This window comes from Rattus norvegicus, chromosome 2 (genome assembly GCF_021556685.1).
Source record: "Rattus norvegicus strain SHRSP/BbbUtx chromosome 2, alternate assembly SHRSP_T2T, whole genome shotgun sequence".
Lineage (NCBI taxonomy): Eukaryota > Metazoa > Chordata > Mammalia > Rodentia > Muridae > Rattus > Rattus norvegicus.
Genome location: NC_141535.1, coordinates 7522193 through 7544916, shown reverse-complemented (window position 1 = coordinate 7544916; position 22724 = coordinate 7522193). Strand labels below are relative to the sequence as shown.

The 22724-nt window shown below is 38.7% G+C and overlaps 1 protein-coding gene and 1 long non-coding RNA gene across 10 annotated transcripts in view; one reads left to right on the top strand and one right to left on the bottom strand.

Moving 5' to 3' along the window:
• The window catches only part of Fam81b (family with sequence similarity 81, member B), a 120791-nt gene that overhangs the window by 70819 nt on the left and 27248 nt on the right, over positions 1 to 22724 (top strand). For 7 of the 9 annotated variants that reach the window (NM_001433106.1, XM_087621535.1, XM_087621543.1 and 4 more), the window contains 1 exon segment: positions 20450 to 20585. The exons of the other annotated variants lie outside the window; for them this stretch is intronic. In NM_001433106.1, coding sequence (NP_001420035.1) covers positions 20450 to 20585 — 136 coding nt within the window. 9 annotated transcript variants of the gene reach the window in all.
• LOC147995950 (uncharacterized) lies at positions 5974 to 22184 on the bottom strand. Its single transcript, XR_015673459.1, has 4 exons — positions 22083 to 22184; positions 18837 to 18928; positions 16006 to 16167; positions 5974 to 9789 (listed from the first exon to the last, which is right to left on the bottom strand). It is a non-coding gene; the product is annotated as an uncharacterized LOC147995950 (long non-coding RNA).

Here is a 22724-nt window from a genome sequence, read left to right as displayed (position 1 = left end):
GGCACAGGGACCTAGGAGCCACAGACAAGGGCAGGACCCTTCAGGTTTCTGCCTGTGCTGACAGCTGAAAGTCATTCCCTAGGAGCGCCTACACACCTGAGAGCAGAGGTAATGCCAACACTTTTGCACCAAACAGAAGCAAATGATCCAAAGAAACAAGCTGGGGTAGTCATTCTAATATCAAATAAAATTGATTTTCAACCAAAAGTTACCAAAAAAGATCAGGAAGGACACTTCGTAGTCATAAAAGTAAAAATCCACCAAGACGAACTCTCAATCCTAAATATCTATGCTCCAAATGCAAGGGCACCTACATATATAAAAGAAACCTTACTAAAGCTCAAATCACACATTGCACCTCACACAATAATAATAGGAGATTTCAATACCCCAATCTCATCAATGAACATAGCATGGAAACAGAAACTAAACAGAGACATAGAGAAACTAACAGAAGTTTTGAACCAAATGGATTAAACAGATATTTATAGAACATTTCATCCTAAAACAAAAGAATATAACTTCTTTTCAGCACCCTACGGTACCTTCTCCAAAATTGACCATATAATCAGTCATAATGCAGGCCTCAACACTCTATTCAATGATAACTTGGTCAAGGAAAAAATAAGGAAAGAAATTGAAGACATTTTAGAATTTAATGAAAATGAAGGTACAACATACCCAAATTATGGGACACAATGAAAGCTGTGCTAAGAGGAAAACTCATAGCTCTGAGTGCCTGCAGAAAGAAACAGGAGAGAGCATATATCAGCAGCTTGACAGCAGACCTAAAAGCTCTAGAACAAAAAGAAGCAAATACACCCAGGAGGAGTAGAAATCAGGATATAATCAACCTCAGGGCTGAAATAAACCAAGTAGAAACAAAAAGAACTATACAAAGAATCAACAAAGCCAGGAGCTGGTTCTTTGAGAAAATCAACAAGATAGATAAACCCTTAGCCAGACTAACCAGAGGGTACAGAGAGTGTATGCAAATTAAGGGAGACAGAATCTGAGGAAATTTTAAAAATCATCAGATCCTACTACAGAAGTCTATATTCAACAAAACTGGAAAATCTGGAGGAAATGGACAATTTTCTAGACAAATACCAGGTACCAAAGTTAAATTGGGCTCAGAAAATCATCTAAACAATCCCATAACTCCTAAAGAAATAGAAAGAGTTATTAAAAGTCTACCAACCAAGAAAAGGCAGGATCAGATGGGTTTAGTGCAGAATTCTATCAGACCTTCAGAGAAGGTGTCATAACAATGCAGTTCAAACTATTCAACAAAATAGAAACAGAAGGAACACTACCCAATTCCCTCTATCAAGCCATAATTATTGTTATACCTAAACCGCACAAACACCCATCAAAGGAAGAGAACTTCAAACCAATTTTCTTATGAATATGGATGCAAAAATACCAAATAAAATTATCCCAAACCAAATCCAAGAACACATCAAAAATATCATCCATCATGATCAAGTAGGCTTCATCCCAGGGATGCAGGGATGGTTGAGTATATGGAAATCCATCAATGTAATCCACTATATAGACAAATTCAAAGGAAAAAACAACACATGATCATTTCATTAGATGCTGAGAAAGCATTTGACAAAATTCAACACCCTTTCATATTAAAAGACTTGGAATAATCAGGAATTCAAGGTGAATACCTAAATATAGTACAAACAATATACAGCAAACCAGTAGGCAACATCAAAATAAATGGAAAGAAACTTGAAGCAATGTCACTAAAATCAGGGACTAGACAACACTGGCCACTCTATCCCTACCTATTCAATATAGTACTCAAAGTCCTAGCCAGAACAATCATAAAGCAAAAGGAGGTACAAAGGGATACAAATTGGAAAGAAAGAAGTAAAATATCACTATTTGCAGATGATATGATAGTATATTTAAGTGATCCCAAAAGTTCCACCAGTTCCACTACTAAGCCTGATAAACAACTTCAGCAAAGTGTCTAGGTATAAAATTAACCCAAACAAATCAGTAGCCTTCCTCTACTCAAAGGATAAACAAGCTGAGAAAGAAATTAGGGAAATGACACCCTTCACAATGGTGCCAAATAACATAAAATACCTTGGTGTGACTCTAACCAAGCAAGTGAAAGATCTGTACAATAAGAACTTCAAGACTCTGAAGAAAGAAATTGAAAATCTCACAAGATGAAAAGACCTCCCATGCTCATAGTTTGGCAGGAGTAATATAGTAAAAATGGTCATCTTGGCAAAAGCAATCTACGGATTAAATGCAATCCCCATCAAAATTCCAATTCAATTCTTCATAGAGTTAGAAAGACCAATTGCAAATTCATTTGGAATAACAAAAAAACCCAGAATTTGGAAAACTATCCTCAAGAATAAAAGAACTTCTGGGTGAATCACCATCTCTGATCTCAAGCAATATTACAAGGCAATAGTCATAAAAAACTGTATGGTATTGGTACAGAGACAGGCAGTTAGACCAGTAGAATAGAACTGAAGATCCAGAAATGAACCCACACAATATGGTCACTTGATTTTTGACAAAGGAACTAAAACCATCCAATGGAAAAAAGATAGCATTTTCAACAAATGGTGCTCATTCAACTGGAGGTCAGTACGTAAAAGAATAAATTTTATCCATTCTTATCGCCCTATACAAACCTTAAGTCCAAGTGCATCAATGGCCTCCACATAAAGCCAGATGCACTCAAACTAATAGAAGAAAAAGTGGCGAAGATTCTCGAACACATAGGCAGTGGGAAAAATTTCTTGAACAAAACACTGATGACTTATGCTCTAAGATCAAGAATCAATAAATGGCACCTCATAAAACTGCAAAACTTCTGTAAGGCAAAGGGAACTGTCAGTAGAACAAAATGGCAACCAACAGATTGGGAAAAGATCTTTACCAATCCTACATCTGATAGATGGCTAATATCCAAAATAAACGAAGAACACAAGAAGTTAGATTCCGGAGAGCAAAGTAATCCTATTTAAAAAAAATGGGGTACAGAGCTAAACAAAGACTTCTCAGCTGAGGAATATCAAATGGCTGACAAGTACCTAAAGGAATGTTAAACATTCTTAACCATCAGAGAAATGCAAATCAAAACAATCCTGAGATTCCACCTCACACCAGTCAGAATGGCTAAGATCAAAAATTCAGGTAACAACAGATGCTAGCAAGGATGTGGAGAAAGAGAAACACTCCTCCATTGTTGGTGGGATTACAAACTGGTACATCCATTGTGGAAACCAGTATGGAGGTTCCTCTGAAAATTGTACATTGTACTACCTCTCCTGGGCATATACCCAAATGGTACTCCAACATACAACAAAAACACATGCTCCACTATATTCGTAGCAGCCTTATTTATAATAGCCAGGAGTTGGAAAGAACCCAGATGGCCTTCAAGAGAGGAATGGATACAGAAAATATAGTACATCTACAAAATGGAGTACTACTCAGCTATCAAAAACAATGACTGCATGAAATTCATAGGCAAATGGATGGAAGTAGAAAATATCATCTTGAGTGAGGTAACCCAATCACAGAAAACATACATGGTATGTACTCACTGATAAGTGGATATTAGCGCAAAAGATCAAATTACCCAAAATGTAATCCACAGAGCACATGAAGCTCAAGAAGAAGGACAACCAAAGTGCGGGTACTTCAGTCCTTGTCTAAAGAGGCAACAAAAATATTCATAGGAGGGTATATGGAGTCAAAGTTTGGAGCAGAGACTGAAGAAATGGCCATTCAAAGCCTGCCCCATATGGGTATACAGCCTACATACATACAGTCACTAAAGTTAGATAAGATGTATGTAGCTAATAAGTGCATGCTGAAAGGCACAGCCAGAGCACGTAAAATACAAGGCCAATGCTAGCAGCAAACCACTGAACTGAGAACGGAATCCCAGATGGAGGAATTAGAGAAAGAACTGAAAGCTGAAAGGGACTTGCAACCCCATAAGAACAACAATACCAACCAACCAGTGCTCCCAGGAACTAAACCACTACCCAAAGACTACACATGGACACACCCATGGCTCCGTCTGCATATGTAAAAGAGGATGCCTCTCTTGGGCACCAAAGGTAGGAGAAGCCCTTGGTCCTGCCAAGTTTGGACCTCCCAAGTATAGGGGAATGTCAGAGCAGGAAAGGTAGAAGGGAAGGGGTGGCTGGGGAACACCCTTATGTAGGAGAGGCAGATGGGATGGGAGGGCTTATGACCAGTAAACTGGGAAAGGGAATAACATTTGGAATGTAAATAAAAAAAATCTAATAAAAACAATTAAAAAAAGACTACTTGTTTTTCACTAGGGTTATATGTCTGTTTAGATAGTTAATCTTTTTGTGATTTAACTTTAGCCAGTGCCATCTATGTATTATTCTCTTTATTTCTGTGTTATGTATTTCAGCCTATTTTTTCTTGCTGTCTGCTCTTCTTGGGTGTGTTTTGTTTTTTATTCTAGAGATTTCAGCTGTTCTATTAAGTTGCTAGTATGAGATCTCTCATACTATGAGTTGTTTATGTAGGCACTTAGTGCTATGAACTTTCCCCTTAGCTTGGAGAAAATTCTGAGAGGTACTTGGAGAAAATATTTGGAGGTACTGAGAAAAGGGTATATTCTTATGTGTGTGGGTGGAATGTTCCATTTGATTCATAATCTCTGTTAGTGCCAACATTTCTCTGTTTAGTTTTTGTGTATTGGTAAGAGTTGGGTATTAGTCTACCACTAACAGCCTGTGAGGGTCCACCATGATTTAAGCTTTAGTAATGCTTTATTTACAAATGTATTTGCCCTTGTCCTTGGAACATAGATGATAAGAATTGAAATTTCATCTTGGTTGATTTCTTTTCATTTGATAAGTATGAAGTGTCCTTTCCTATCTCTTCTGGTTAGGTTATGTTTGAACTCTAATTTTTCTTAGGTCCATTTGCTTAGGGTATACTTTTCCAGCCATTTACCCTGAAGTAGTGTCTGTCTTTGATGCTGAGGTATGATTTTTGGATGCAGCAGAAGGATGGGGTCATATTTTCGCATCCATTCTCTTATATGTCTTTTTATGAAGCTATTGATATTGAAAATTATCAATGAAAAATGAAAAATTATTGTTAAATATCTGTTAATTTGTTGGTGGTGGTGAATGTGTGAGTGTGTGTGTGTGTGTGTGTGTGTGTGTGTGTGTATGTCTGTGTATATCCGTGCTTCTCCTCCTTTGATTTGGGACATCTAGAATTATTTCCTATATTTTTAATTTTTGTAGTTAACCTCCTTAGGTTGGATCTTTCCTTTTACTCTCTCTGTAGGAAGTTTCATTTTATTATGGAGTATCTTATTTTAGCAATCAATGGTGATTGAAATTTTGCTTCATATAGTAGTCTAAGGTCCCATCTGTGGGCTCTTGGAGTCTTTCCTTCTTAAGGATCTCTATCATCTTCATATAGTTGGTTTTAAGATCTTTTTCTTATACTTCAGCTGTGTTGGCGTATTCAGGCCCTGCTTTGGTTGGACTCTAGTCCAGCCAAAATTTTCTCTGGCTATTATTGATTATGTTCTTACATTGGCATCTAGGCAGCTAAGTTTAAGATGATTATAAATTTAGTGCTGATTTCTGGATCTGACTTTGTTGTGTTTTTTCCTTGCTTTCCATTTCCTTTCTGGAAAGTGATGATCCTCTTTGGAGTGTGATGGCTGTATGTTCCATTTTTCCTTGGCCTGCTCCACTGATGTGTTCAAAGAGAATACTGGCTGGTGTTGGAGACTGAATTCTGGAATGAGTTGAGGTATTAAGGTTGGAAGAGATGTTTATGATCTGTGGGGACAGGATCAGAAAAGAATGGGACTCTGCAGCAGGTTTTCCTTTCTTTCTTTCTTTCTTTCTTTCTTTCTTTCCTTCTTCATTTTTATTAAATTGTGTATTTCTTATTTACATTTCTTTTTCCCATTTTGATTAAATTGAGTATTTTTTATTTACATTTCAAATGTTATGCCCTTTCACGGTTTCCTGTCCATCAACCCCCGGACCTCTCCCTCTCCCCTTCTATATGGGTGTTTCCCTCCCCATACACCCATTACCCCCCCACAAAACAGTCCCCTACACTAGGGTTCCAACCTTGGCAGGACCAAGGTTCCTTGGCAGGCTTCCCCTTCCACTGGTGCCCCAACAAGGCCATCCTCTACTACATATGTAGTTGAAGCCTAGGGTCAGTCCATGTATAGTCTTTAGGTAGTGGTTTAGCCCCTGGAAGCTCTGGTTGGTTGGCATTATTGTTCTTATGGGGTCACAAGTCCCTTCAGCTCTTTCAGTCCTTTCTCTAATTCTTCCAATGGGGATTCTGCTCCCAGTTAAGTGGTTTGCTGGTAGCATTCGCCTCTATATTTGACATGTTTTGGCTGTATCACTCAGGAGAGATCTATATCCGGTTCCTTTTAGCGCAGCACTTGTTAGCTTCATCGATTTTATCTAGTTTTGTTGGAGGTATATATATATATATATATATATATATATATATATATATATATATATGCCATATGTAAGCAAGACTCTGAATGGCCGTTCCTTCTGTCTCTGCTCCAAACTTTGCTTCCCTATCCCCTACTATGGATATTTTGGTTCCCCTTTTAAAGAAGGTGTGAAGCATCCTCATTTTGTTCATCCTTCTTGAGTTCCATATGGACTGTGCATTGCATCTTTGGTAATTTGAGCATTTGGACTAATATCCACTTATCAATGAGTGCATACCATGTGTGTTTTTCTGTGATTGGGTTACCTCACTCAGGATGATATTTTCTAGTTACAGAAAATCCAATTGCCCATGAATTTAATGAGGTCATTGTTTTTGATAGCTGAGTAGTTTTCCATTGTGTATATGTACCACATTTTCTGTGTCCATTCCTCTGTTGAAGGGCATTTGGGTTCTTTCCAGCTTCTGGCTATTATAAATAAGACTGCTATGACCATAGTGGAGCATGTGTCTTTGTTGTATGCTGGAGTATCTTTTGGGTATATGTCCAGGAGTGGTATAGCTGGGTCCACAGGTAGTGCAATGTCCAATTTTCTGAGGAACCTCCAGACTGATTTCCAGAGACGTTGTACCAGTTTGCAGTCCCACCAACAATGGAGGAGTGTTCCTCTTTCTCTACATCCTTGCCAGCATTTGCTGTCACCTGAGTTTTTGATCTTAGCCATTCTGACTGGTGTGAGGTGGAATCTCAGAGTTGTTTTAATTTGCATTTCCCTGAGGACTAAGGATGTTGAACATTTCTTTAGGTGCTCCTCTGCCAATCGATATTCCTCAGCTGCGAATTCTTTGTTTAGCTCTGTACCCCATTTTTTAATAAAGTGATTTGGCTCTCTAGAGTCTAAATTCATGAGTTCTTTGTATATTTTGGATATTAGCCCTCTATGGGATGTAGGATTGGTAAAGATCTCTCCCCAATATTTTGGTTGCTGTTTTGTCCTAATGACAGTGTCCTTTGTGTTACAGAAGCTTTGCAATTTTATGAGGTACCATTTGTCTGTTCTTGATCTTAGAGCATAAGCCATTGGTGTTCTGTTCAGGAAATTTTCCCCAGTGCCCATGTGTTCGATGCTCTTCCCCACTTTTTCTTCTATTAGTTTGAATATATATGGTTTGATGTGGAGGTTCTTGATCCACTTGGACTTAAGTTTTGTACAGGGTGATAAGAATGGATTGATTTGCATTCTTCTACACGCTGACCTCCAGTTGAACGAGCACCATTTTTGTTGAAAGTGCTATCTTTTTTTCATTGGATGGTTTTAGCTCCTTTGTCAAAAATCAAGTGTCCATAGGTGTGTGGGTTCATTTCTGGGTCTTCAATTCTAATCCACTGGTCTATCTTCCTGTCTCTGTACCGATACCATACAGTTTTTATGACTATTGCCCTGTAATACCGCTTGAGATCAGGGATGGTGAGTCCCCGAGAAGTTCTTTTATTGTTGACGATAGTTTTAGTTATCCTGGGCTTTTTGTTATTCTAAATGAATTTGCAAATTGTTCTTTCTAACTCTATGAAGAAATGAATTGGAATTTTGATGGGTACTACATTTAATCTGTAGATTGCTTTTGGTAAAATGACCATTTTTACTATATTAATCCTGCCAACCCATGAGCATGGAAGATCTTTCCATCTTCTGAGATCTTCAATTTCTTTCTTCAGAGACTGGAAGTTCTTATCATACATATCTTTCATTTGCTTGATTAAAGTCACACCAAGGTATTTTATATTATTTGGGACTATTACGAAGGGTATTGTTTCCCTAATTTCTTTCTCAGCTTGTTTCTCTTTTGTGTAGAGGAAGGCTACTGATTTATTTGAGTTAATTTTATACCCAGCCACTTTGCTGAAGGTGTTTATTAGGTTTAGTAGTTCTCTGGTGGAACTTTCGGGATCACTTACGTATACAATCAGATCATCTGCAAATAGTGACTTTTTCGTTCCCAATCTGTATCCCTTTGATCTCCTTTTGTTGTCTGATTGCTCTAGCTAGAACTTTGAGAACTATATTGCATAAGTAGGGAGAGAGTGGGCAGCCTTGTCTAGTCCCTGATTTTAGTTGGATTGTTTCAAGTTTCTCTCCATTTAGTTTAATGTTAGCTACTGGTTTGCTGTAGTGGGTTTTCTGCTACCAGGCTGGAGGTGAGAGGGGGACTGGATCTGGAGAAGTGAAAGGAGAGTGTAGACTCACTGTCAGTCAGCTTACTTCTCTTCCTGGCAGGAGTCAATCATTGGTTAGAGTATTCAGACCAATTTCTTTGATGAACACAGATGCAAAAATTCTCAATACGACATTGTAAACAGAATTCAAGAACATACCATGAAGATTATACATTATTACCAAGTGGGCTTCATTCCAGAAAGGCAAGAAATATGTATGTCAATAAATAAAATACACCGTATAAACAACCCCAAGGATAAAAACCACACAACTATTTCAATTGCTGCTAACAGGGCATTTGGCAAAATTCAACATGTTTCTGTGATAAAATTTCTGGATATGGCAGAAATAGATGGAACATACCTCAAATAATAAAGGCTATAAAACTGCAGCCAACACTATATTAAATGGAGACAAATTAAGAACGTTTTCTCTAAGATCAGAAATGATACAAGGATGCTCATCTACTCTTCCCTGTATTGTTTGATATGGTGCTCAAAGTCTTAGCTACAGCAATTAGATAAGAGAAATACATAAAGGGACAATAATAGTAAGGGAAGAACTCAAAAATATCCCTATTTACAGAGACATGATTCTTTACTGAGGAAACCCTATTGAGTCTACTAGAAAATTTTTGGACCTTATAACAAACACAGTAAGGTTCTTGCAAAATGCAGAATCAGTATGTATTAAATAGAAAAACAAAAAAACAAAACAAAACAAAATGACCCTCCATATATATTAATAGGTGACTCTCTTAAAAAGAAATTAGGGAAAATGTTTCATTAAAAATAGCTCCCCCACCCCAACCCAAATGCCTCCATTCTGCTAAGGAACAATAAAATGACTCTAGATCCCCTTCTGCTACCCATATGTCAGTACCTCAGACATCCATCATCAAAGATGTTTCTCCTGCCATAAGATGAGAACTAACACAGAAACCCGCAACTGGTTAATATACAGAGAGTAAGAGACCTTGGCATACTCAGTCCTGAGTGGAATGTCTTCATCAAACCTCTCTCCTCATAGGGGTCAGGAAACTGATGACGTCTGTGCTGCCAGTGTGTGAATATCCGGCATAGGTCTGTGGGATTGAAAGAAAACACATACACGGGTCACCCATTGTCAGAGAGTGCCACCAAGGCTTTACTGAGATATCCTTATATACCCGAGGCAAAAGTCATGGAAAAACAACAAAGCAGGTGAAAATCCCCAACCAGGAAACAGGAGAACAGGAAAAATCTGTGTCGTGGAATGTCCCAGCCCAAATCAGGGACATAAACAATTTCTTAATAACAAGCTGAAAGAGTCTTCGAGGGAGAAGGGTGCCATGGAAAGTCTTGGGCCCAAATCAGGTTCTGAGAGCAGCTGCCAAGGGTGTAAACAACTTCTTGCTATAGTAGGCTAAAAGGCTCAGCAGGAGGGGGGAGGGAAACACCCCAAGGTAGGACCCAACAATTCCCCCTCTTTTATTTTTTAAGTAGCTCCTGTCTTAGGATCAACTTGGGGTTCCAAAACTCTTTTCCATCTCTGAAAACCCTGCCAATCTTCAGGGTTTCTGTCTTAGGTGAGCATGGTTCCAGAAGGTTGCCCATCTTTGGCTAACTTACTTGTCATACAAACTGAGCCTAATTTGGGCCAATGGATTATTCCCAGCCAATGAAAACAAACCTTTTTGGTTTCAGCCTGAGACTAGATCTGTTGGGATTTAAAATGGCACAGCAAAACAGCCCCCAAAGGGAAGCTGCTAAGAGTGAGCAATCAAGATAAGCATTTAAATCCCCAACAGCCTTGCTGCTATTAAGGGCCTTAACAAGGGTTACACACAGAATGATAAAAGGTAGATCAAGATATAACATGGATGGGTTGGGGATTTAGTTCAGTGGTAGAGCACTTGCCTAGCAAGCGCAAGGCCCTGGGTTCGGTCCCCAGCTCCGAAAAAAAAAAAAAAAAAAAGATAAAAAAAAAAGATATAACATGGGTTTCCCAGAAAAAGTCCAATTGAGAGCAGTTTGTTGGTTGAGATTAAGAATGACCAACTGAATCTGAATATTAACGATATTCTGCACAGTCAATGCCATGGCGACTTCTCCAGACAACATATCCACAGTCCCAACGACAGCTACCGATTGAGATATGGCCACACTGGCCACTGCAGCAGCAGTGGTGGCTGAAATGATGATGGTAGCAATGACTGTCACAGTAATGCCAAAGTCTCTTTTATGCCTGTAGAGTACCACTGGGTATGGGGATCACACCAGGATCAATGTAAAATCTTCCTGTTCCCCGCAACTGATCAGTAGACAGGACCTGGAAGAACAATTGAGAATCTCCTCCCTTGACACTGCCTTAGTCTCATTCCAAACCAAAAAAGAAAAGGGGTGCCAACACACATGGCGCAGATTTCAGAAAATTTTTACTCTTCTTATTTGGGCAAAAATGTAGGGAGGTTTCAAAAATATCAGGTATACTTCAAGAGGCAGTACTTAAAGGTCCAGGCCAGCACCTATGTGCTGGTCTAGGAAGCAGATAACTATCATTTCTAACAAGACTAATGGGGTATAAAATATCTCTCAATCCTATTAACACTAGCATTGGTAACAGTAATACTTAAATCAGCTATGGAAACATTATTAAAAGTAAACCTGACTGAAAAAAATGAGGAGTTTAATGAGGCTTTATAAAAATCATAACAAAACATAGACTATCCTTTAAGATGAAAAGTAAAGTTAAGAATTATTCGTTTTACCTTTATGTGAGCTGCCATTTTACCAATTGTGTGGTTTGTTGTAATAATGGCAGGCTGTGCCGTGTTATGTATTCCCACTGGCATCAGGATCGAGGGATTCTTTACGAAGTTTCAGTATAACTCCAAGTGGACTGTCATCTACAGGATGCACACAACGCTCAGGAACCCAAATAGGGGCCTCAGCATCCTTGGGAAAGATGCGAGCTGATCCTCTCAACCTGACAAAGATGGGGTCAGGTCCCTTCCAGGCTTCTGAGGTCAGATCTTTCCATTTAACTAAACCATTATGTGTTCTGTCCTTCCACCAGTGCCTGTCGACTGCTGAGAGGCCAGCCTTATCCACAATTAAAAAAATTTAAGATATAAAGAATAGTTGATAATTTAGGAGGGGCTATATACTCTCCCTCTTTTATTCTTTCAAGTTGGTTTTTCATGGTCAAATGGGCTTGCTCTACAATTGCTTGAACTTGAGAATTATAAGAGATACCTGTTTTCTGAAGAATATCGAAATAAGCACAAAATTGTTGAAATGATTTGCTGGTATATGCTGGTCCATTATCAGTTTTTATTTTCATTTGCTTAGGCACATTCATAAAGGCAAAGGCTTGTAAATCTTTGATCCTTTCTCCACTCTAAGCAGAAGCAAAAATCAATCCTGAATAGGTATCTATGGACATATTGACATATTTCAATTTCTCAAAAGAAAGTACATGTGTAGCATCCATTTGTCAGATATCACTGGGCATCAATCCTCTAGGATTAATGCCCAAACTGGGTGAGGGAATCAATGGAGCACATGAGGAACACTGAGTAACTATCTGAACAGCTTGACCCTTGGTGCATCCTGTATGGTGTCTTAAAGATTGTGAGTTAATATGAAATTTTCTATGTAATTGAAGGGCCAAATCATAATAATCAAGAGCTATAGCTACAAATTGTGGCCTAATATAAAAATCAGCAGCAGCATTAACTTCTGCCAACGGGGCCAGGCAATCCAGAATGACCTCTGATAATGCCCTACATAAATAGGCTCTCTGCGTTGCCACAATGCCTCCACTTGCAAAAGACAAGAGCAAATAGGAGATACAGGAGCAATAAATGCAGCAGGTTCCAAAGGTAAAATAATATTAGATACATAAGCACTTTGCAGGGCTCTTGAGGAAACAAAGATAGCGCCAGAAGAAGGGCCTTTAATTCACCAACTGTGCCGAGACAGAATCAAGCATCAGTTTCTCCACCTTGCCCTCTGAAAGGACCATGGCATCTCCCTTAGAAGACCCATCAGTGAAAAGTAATCTGGCCTTACTTAGAGTCTAATTTTTTTACTATAGAGGGAGAAAATCACAGTATGTAACTTAAACTGACAAATTTTATTTTCAGGATAATAGTTATCAAATTGACTAGTAGTAGAACATGAAAAAATGGACAAATCATCAAAAGTTCTAATCAAATTACTTACCTGTTCTTGATCATAAGGTAAAATAATCATTCTTTGAGCAGGTTGCGTAGTCAAGACAGCTTCCACATGATGAAGCACATTGCTTCCCCATAGATTAATAGGAATATTATTGATGACAAAGGTTGAAAATATCCCATATGTCCTTCCTCATCTTTCCATTTAAGTATTTTACTACTTTTGAGGAGCTGTAGCTGTCCCCACTCCTTGTCAAGTATGTAATGACTAATTACATTTGTAGTTGCTTCTCCTGTTAAAGCAGTTGCAACCAGAAAGTCTGAAAAAGTGTCAGTAGTCACAAATAAATCTAGAAATACCAGATTATTGTCTCTAGCTATTTCTATTTGATGATATAAAGAATGAGATTGTCTAATTGTTCCTATGCAAGGCCCAAAATCTGCCTGGTATATAATTCTATTGTGACTTTGCCCTCATTAAGGGGTCCAGGCAATCCAATCTGAGTTCTTAAATGGCCTATAAAGGAACAGTACACTTCTCTTAAATCAGTGGTATTAGCATAAATATTTGTAAAATTTGAGGGTTAACAGTATCTAAAAGAGGAAAAATTTTAATCAATTGCAAACCACACATTGGCTATCAAAATACGAATTGAAAGCTTGATTTAACATTTTAACAAGAGTGGCTACAGCATGTAATTCAATAATCTGTGTTGAAGCAGGGGGAAAGTCAAGAGAATAAACACGTGATCCAATTTCATGTGTTGCCTTCTCATTAGATAACCAATTTAATTGCTGTTTGGAATAAAGTAAGGTATGTTTCATCAGGTTCTTTTTCTATAATACTTCCATGATTCAATCTTACAATTCTGTACATCTAGCTCTCTTTACTTTCTGTAAAGCTATTCAATCACTCCTCAGTTAATTGTCTAGGGGAATAGAATTTGCATCTCTCTTGGGGATATCAAACAAAGGTTTGGTGGTGAAGTTAAGGTAAGGTCTTAGCCAATTAACATATATTAGAAGCTTTTAAAATTAATTTAAAGTAAAATATCTTGAATTTTCTGAACCATACTTTGTTTAGGATATAACCAATGTCTCAAATATTGAAAAGGAATAAAGACTCTTTTCTGGAGCAGCAGCTACTCTCCAAAATTTAAAGCACATTGTAAGAATAAAGGCTTGTAGTAAAATTAAAATGTCTATATAATGAATAATATACACTGAAAGATTCAAAGTCTTAACTTCTTGTATTGAAGCAGTGACAAAAAATTTTTAATGTAATGTAGGGACATAAGTGATTCCTTGAGGCAAAACTTTCCAATGGTATCACTTCATGGGCTCTCCAAAATTATAAGCAAGCTCACTAAATTAAAATCTTTCACAATCGCCAGGATGTAAAGAAACAGCATAAAAACAATCTTTTAAATTTATAATAATTCTACCTGTATTTCTTGAAATAGCAGTTGGAGTGAGCAAACAGGTTGTAATGTTCTTGTAAGTTCCATAGCCTCATTAACCATTCATAAATCCTGTAACATTCTCCATCCGTTTGATTTTTTCTTAATTACAAATATGTGTGAGTTAGAATCCTGAGCCTGTCTGTGATCAAACTGTAAACTGTAGCCAATGTAACACTGACAATCATTAACCATAATCTTTAACTTTCCCTTGTAACACCAGAGCACAACCATAATTTTGGAAAGCAAAACTCAACCTCCAACAAGTTATCTATTCTCCAAAATCCAGTCTCTCCAAAACACCAACTCCATTTCTCTTGCTTTAAAGTTTGACTGCCAATTCTTGCATATGAACCAACAATGGTGCAGGCTCTAGTACCTCAACAAAGAGATATTGCCCTAAATTCTTTTATAGGTCTGGTTTTTAATGATAAGAATTATATTAAAATGTTATCCCAATTTAGACCTATTTCCCTGTGTTGTCTAAAATAACTCCATCTGAATTATGAGGTTTAAGCCAACTTTATGTTACCAATGTTACAAATTTTCTACCATACCCAATAACTTAAAAGCCACTAACCTATAACCAAGACATGTAGAGAATATTATACATTTAAAACAAATCAGAAACAAAAAAATGAAATGGCTAAACATTATCTTTAATATTTAGATCAAAAACCATTTTTACTTTTTCTAGCTGTAATTTTAAGAGAAGCACCTTGTCATCTGTTGAATTCAATAATCACAATCAAAGATTTTTCAAAGAGAAACAGCCATCAGCTGAGAACTAGATGGCTTCTCAGCTCCCTACCGTAGAAGCTGAGAAGCTGCTGGCACCTTTAAGATCAGCTTGTGCAGACACTCAGCACCTGGGCAGCTTCTCCAGCTGACCTAGGCTTCTAGCTACAGGTGCAGGGCTCCAAAGGGCAATTTAAATTGTTTTTTAATTATTTGTTCCTTTTTTCAAACGAGTTAATACCAAATCAAGGTGTGAACGACTGACAGATAAAGTTATTAGCATTTTTTTCTTTTGAACATAAAACATTTAAGCAACAAGAAGCAAAACCCAGACATAACTGACACACATGGACAGCTTGGTGCACCAAGGACAGACAATAGACATAGAGGGAAAGAACTAGATAGCATCCCACCAAAGGGACCCAGATACCCTAAAGGACCCAGAACCAGAAATAAGCACTTCTCCAATAGGAGCCAGCAAGGAGGCGGGACGTCTGTCCCTAGGAGAGCTCTTAAAAAGCTTAGGCTCATTTTCCTTATTTTGCCAAAACATCTGTGGACAGACTGTTTTTCTAAAACTCATTCTCTCTCTTGTCTAGGATGTAAAATGTCTCTAGTCAGGGTTCAAAGACGAAAAGCATCTATGAGAATTGACTTCACTTCTCTAGGTTTTAGCATAACTCTAAAAGAACACATACACAAAAATATTTTACCATTATTACCTTGTCCCTTTTAACCTGTTTCCAATCTGGACTATTCAAACCACCACTAGCTATAAACCAAGGACTGACGTGTCCTACAGTTTTAACAAAATCTTGGGCTGCCTTTACCTTAATACCAGTCCTTTGTTATTTGAGTAAACTTACAAGCTGATATGCGACCAATAACAAGGGACTTTTAGTTCCCATGGCTAAGATGAAACCTTTGTAGTGCTACTTACTTTGCTTTGTCTCGTGGTCGCCACTTGTCCCCAATACATTCTGCTTCCTCACTGGCCGGCCTTTTGGAACAATCTGGTCAGGTTGTCCTCTTTTTCCCAGTCTCGGTGGGACCGCCAAATGAGGACACCTGTGCCGCCAATGTGTGAATATTGGGTGTAGGTCTGCGGGATTGAAAGAAAACAAATACACAGGTCACCCATTTTCAGAGAGTGCCACCAAGGCTTTACTGAGATCTCCTTATATACCCGAGGCAAAAGTCATGGAAAAACAACAAAGCAGATGAAAATCCCCAATCAGGAAAACAGGAAAAATCTGTGTCATGGAAAGTCCCAGGACCAAATCAGGGGCATCAACAATTTTTTAATAACAAGCTGAAAGGCTCAGCAAGGGAAAAGGGTGCCACGGAAAGTCTCAGGCCCAAATCAGGTGCTGAGAGCAGCTGCCAAGGGTGTAAATGACTTCTTGCTATAGCAGACTAAAAGGCTCAGTGAAGGGGAAGGGAAACACCCCAAGGTAGGGTCCAACAGGAAACCATGTGTAAGAAGTCATAGGGGATGGAAGACACTGAAGAAACAGTATCTTCCAGATACAAAAGGAATGACACATAATTAACTCACAAATATCAGCATGTACAGGGCCTGTACAGACTCAATTAAGACAGGATCCCAGCACTGAGAGGGAAAGTAGACACAGCTCTCATCCCTAACCAAGAAGCTACCTCCAATTGACAACCATTTGAAAAGGAAAAGTAAGTTATTCTCTATTGGAGAAAACTGACTGGATGCATTGTCCACATGTAAGTGTAGGCTCTGTGTCCAGCAGCAGAAGACTAACAAAGCAAAACTGTCACTGCTAGAATTTTGTCACATATTGCTTTATTTGAGCATTTTGTTTTGTTTCTGTCCTCATGGTCTTTTGCTTGTATAATAGTTTTTTTTTCAATTTTCACAGACTTTAATTTTATTGTAACTTTGAACACATAGGAACGTGCAAAGAATTTTTCTTTATTAACTCAGATTTTCACCACATAATGTACATAATACAGTTTTTAATTTTGTGTTTTTGTGTGTGTTTCTTGTGTGTGGAAGGTTATGGGTTTTTGTTGTTGTTGTTGTTGTTGTTGTTGTTGTTGTTGTTGTTGTTGCTTCTGCTGTTGCTGTTTTGTTTTGCTTGTTTGATGCCAATTTGAGAGGGGGGCATGAAATTGGGTGGATGGGAAGGTGGAGAGAATCTTGGAATTGTTGGGGGAGAGGATACTATGATCAGAATCTTTTCAATTTAAAATATTTCCTCCCAAGAATAAGTATTTAGGAAAATATCTAACTAAAGAAGTAAAAGACTTTGACAACAAAAATTTCAAGATATTGAAAAAGGGAATCACAGTAGATACTAAATGATGGAAAACTACTTCATGCTCCTGGGTAGGTAAAATATTATAAAAATGTCTACACTACCCAAATCAATATTAAACATATTCATTTCCAAACTTCCATATCATGTCTCACAGATATAGGAAAATACAAGAATTCATATGGAACTATAAAAATCACACAATACACACACACACACACACACACACACACACACACACACACACACACCACAAATAGCCAAAGCTATCCTAAGGAATGAAAACAATGATTGAGATATTGCACTACCTGATCTCAAATAATACTACACAGAGATATAGTTATAAAGACAGCTTGGTTCTGATATAAAAATGGACCAATGGACCACTGCAATAGATAGAGAACCTAGAAATAAAATGGGAAAGCTTTGCCCACTTAATTATTGACAAATCAGGTGCGGTGGTTTGAATGAGGATGGCCCAAGAGCTCAAATGTTTGAATACTTACTCTCCAGTTAATGGAACTATTTGGAAAGGATGAAGGTGTGGCTTTGTTGGAGAAAGTATGCTACTAGGCACGGGTTTTGTGTTTTCAAAAGCCTACACTAGGCCCAAGTTCTCCCTCTTGCGCTCTCTCTCTCTCTCTCTCTCTCTCTCTCTCTCTCTCTCTCTCTCTCTCTTTGCCCATGGATCATGATGGACTCTTACCTACTGCTCCAGTACCATATGTACCACCATGATGCCCCCTGGCATAAGGATAATGGCCAAACCCTCTCAAACTGTAAGCAAGCCCCCAATTAAATACTTTATAAGACTTGTGTTGGCCATGGTGTCTTTTCATAACAATAAAACAGTGAAGACATGGAGCAAGTGGATGTCACATTAGTTAAAACATTCTCTTTCTCAGGGTGGTTAGAAAAGAGACTTCTGTTTAAAAGGGTGTTACTCAACAGAGAAGTAAGTCTGAATGAATGGAAACCAGGAGCAACCAAAGGAGCAGTCCACAAAGAGGAAACTATTGACCCAAATGGCGCTACCCACATAACATCCATTGAACCTATTTGCCTGATATCTAACAGCAATTAGATATTTGCACAGGTGATTGGGAATCATGACATTAGTAAGCACAAGAAATGAAACTGATTTCATGTTCTTCAATGCCAAAGAACTCAGCTAAATCAAAATAAGTTCTTGTGTCAAAAACTAATGTGGGAAAATTTAGATGAAGATCAGACTTTAATTAACTTACTTTTTCCATTCCTTGCCTATGTGATGCAAGTCAGGGTTTGTCACCTTTAACATTACTGATGGCTTGGTTGCATGACCTTAACTGTATGCCTCAGGAGGATACACAGTAGCAGCCATAGTCTCTGTACACTAAATGCCAATAGCACCTCCCAGTGTTGACAATGAGAATTGTCATCAGACACTAAATAGCCTCTTTTATAGCCACTAGTCTACACAACAATTATTTTACAGCACCTGTTTCGAGGTTGTTGTTTCTTTCTCCTTTTCCTTCCACTCCACTTCTCTCTTTTGTTTTGAGACATCTATCTTAGTCAGGGCTTCTATTTCTGCACAAACAACACGACCAAGAAGTAAGTTGGGGAGGAAAGAGTTTATTCAGCTTAATTCCACGTTGCTGTTCATCACTAATGGAAGTCAGGACTGGAACTCAAGCAGGTCAGGAAGCAGGAGCTGATTCAGAGGCCATAGAGGGATGTTACTTACCGGCTTGCTTCCCTTGGCTTGCTCAGCTTGCTCTCTTATAGAACCCAAGACCACCAGCCCAGGACGGAAAAATGGGCTGGGTCCTCCCTCCTTGATCACTAATTGAGAAAATGCCTTACAGCTGGATCTCATGAGGGCATTTCCTCAAGGGAGGCTTCTTTTCTGTGATAACTCCAGCTTATGCCAAGTTGACACACAAAACTAGCCAGTACAATATCTCAGTCTGCAACCCTGTTTAATCTACAGTGTAATAAGTAGACCAGACTTGCCTCGACCTTGTGAACAATCCTCCTGCACCTGCAGGCAAGCACTAGGAATATAATTGTATGCTAAGGTCAGCTGACATTTTTAATTATGGAACCAAATACTTTTCATGGCAGCTAGAAAGATATACATACGTGCCTGACATCTTAAGTGATGTCAAAGGAAAACATTCACTCCGATTTGTTAAAATCTTCTGTGGTTGTTTAATGATCTTATACTCCATGTCAGAAGCAGTCCCTTTCTGTGCATTCTTTACTTTAGGGTTGGTTGTTTGGGTTCTTCCTTTTGCCATGTGAGTAACTTGGCACAAATCCATCCACTCAGATCCACGGGCTGCAGAGGCGATGACTCTGATGATTTCCGCAGGGAAATCATACACTACCCTAAGCCAGACCTTAGACAGTGCTCTGCTGTGGTATATCTGGGGACTGCCCTCACCTTCCTCTAATGACATTTTTAGTCCTTTCTGTTCTTCTCCGTGCTTCAGGTGGGTCAGCAAACTCAAGCAGCTGAGTCTGACTGAAAGTGATACATTTTATACTCTTGAATACGTTTTTTTAAAGTTATACTGTGTGACCTGTAAATATTTTGTGAAATTTTACTCTGGGTATACAGAGCGTTTGATCAGAGCAGAGCTGTGCTATTTGTTTGTGGATACTCTCCTACCACAGTAGCACCATTCAAGCTATAGGGCCTGAACTATTACAATCTGGTTCTTTACAGAAAGTTTGTCAGTTTCTACTGCAAAGAGACTTGAGCATTTCTTTCCCTCATAAAGAGAACTTCAAGCCTTGAGGGGATTTACACATGGATAACATATGCATTTCTGTATGAGAAAGTTATCATAAGCTACCATTTACCTGCCACCATGTATGTTTGCATTCTGAGGTACACAAAAGACTGCTGACAGTGGCTGGCCTGGACTCCAGCCTAGGGCAGTGCCTACACCTCCCAAGATGTCTCATAAGTATCTGCTCAGGCCCAGAGACATTATCCTACTGCACCTTTTTGGTGCTAAATTTTTAAATTTATTAATTTTATTTATATTTACATTTATTGATTGATTTAGTAAATTCACTTATTAAAATGTTTTTTGTTAGATTTAACTCACTTTCTACAAACATATATGAAGAAGTTGAAAACAATCAAAAATGGACAGAAAACCAGTTTATCAAGTACAGAAAAGACCATCTGGGCCACATGAATGAATGTCTGAAGGTTGTTCAAGAAAAGCTGGTAAGGTGCTACTATTTCCTGAGGTTAACAGCATTGCATGGTGGCTGCCCAAGCCTTGACAGTAATCTCTCTTGTGTGAGAGAGTGCTTGTATTTTAACACCTCTGTAGGAGGCCAGTGCCTACCTCTGGTCCAGGAATCACCTCTCCAGCTGTGGAAATCTACATTTACTAGTATATGCTCTCTCTGTACCAAAATAACTTGAAGAAATTTTCTTTTTCAAGAAGAGGAGGAGCAGCAACAACAGCAACAGCAGCAAGAGCAACAACAAAGCACACTCAGACCAAACTGAAGAATCTTGTTTGGGGTGCTCTGTTAGAAATCTGAGGCCCGGGGTTGGGGATTTAGCTCAGTGGTAGAGCGCTTGCCTAGCAAGCGCAAGGCCCTGGGTTTGGTCCCCAGCTCCGGAAAAAAAGAAAAGGAAAAAAAAAAACCAAAAAAAGAAATCTGAGGCCCTAGTAAGATCACCAGTGGAAGGGGAAGCCCTTGGTCCTGCTAAGACTGAACCCCCAGTGAACGTGATTGTTGGGGGGAGGGCGGTAATGGGAGGAGGATGGGGAGGAGAACACCCATAAAGAAGGGGAGGGGGAGAGGTTAGGGGGATGTTGACCTGGAAACCGGGAAAGGAATAACAATTGAAATGTAAATAAGAAATACTCAAGTTAATAATAAAAAAATAAAAAAGAAAATAAAAAGAAAAAAAATGTGCATTTTCCCAACTTTGAAAGAATGGTGACCAGAGGTAGATGTTCAGGTGAGTGACTAAATAGTACTTCTCCACTATCCTTCCAATTTGGGGAAACAAACTTGCTAATTTTATCAAGTTCAGAGATCTTTGCAATCCTGGAACAATATTGACTTGATCATTATCATAGACTATGGCATATGAGCTGTCAATGTTATGTATTTCATTTTGTCATTTATAAATATACACGAGCAGGATTGATCTGGAACTTTCTGCTCATGAAGAGTCCTTATCTGTTTGTTAGCAAGCAAAGCCCGGAAAGTGTATTTTGGCCTAATCCTTGAAAAAGTTTGTGTATTGTTAGAATGATGCTTTTGCTTACAGCCTGAAAGAATTCACTGATTAAAGTGGTTGTGCTGATTTCAAAAAAAGAAAGAAAGAAAGAAATCTGAGGCTCTAGACAAATTTTCTAGGTGACACTTGACCTCATGACAGTTTGAAAGCTTCTGGAAAACAAAATTTACCCTATTTGAGATCTATTACTAGTGCAGAGTTATTTGTTATTGCTTTTTTTTTCTTTGTTTTTTCTTACTATGTAGCTCTGGTTGTCGTGGAACTTGCTATACACATCAGGCAGGCCTGGAGTTCACTGAGATCTGCCTGTTTCTCTCTACCTCCTAAGTGCTGAGATCAAAGGTGTATGCCACCATGCCTGGCATAGATCCAAAGTTTTAAAAACTCTTTTCTCAATCACACCCTGTGAAGCAAGTCCACATCTTCAGAGTGAGGCTGACACAGCATATACAAACATACCTGTGTGTAGACTTCCCTCTCTCATTGCTGCTGGAATCCCAAGTTCTCCAAAAAGGGCAGCTCACAATCATGATGGTAGACCATGGCTGCCTGCCACGAAAACTGTACAAATAAGATGGCCTGAGAACTTCATTCAGTGGGACTGTCAGCAACACAGTAAACAATGTCTCTAGCCCACACCTGAGTCTGCACATAACTGAACAAGGTACAGGCCAAGAGCTGAACACAAACATCAGCTTTATTGTGACTGTGGCTATCAAAGTCTGGATAGTTAGATTCATGACTGCCAAGTGAGCCTGCTAGTTCAACTCCCAAAGTACCCAAAACCCTCTACCACTTATAAGCAGTATAATGGGTGAGCCTAGGTCATCATGGGAGGAAGAGAGAAACTGACTTCACCATTCCTAAAGCAAGAAGCAGAAAATAGGCATGGCACTTGTGCCCAATCTCTCCTCCTTGATTCTCTGTGGAACTCCCTTAGGTCTAAGGCTGTTCACTGCACCCATACTCACCCCCTAGAATCACTTCGTGAGCATTTCTACTGTACTAATTCCCGAGTTCCATTATACACCAATTAAATTAGAGCTCATAGGGGAGGGGTATGACCTAGATTTAAAAACCAGAGCTTGGAGTCAACATTTA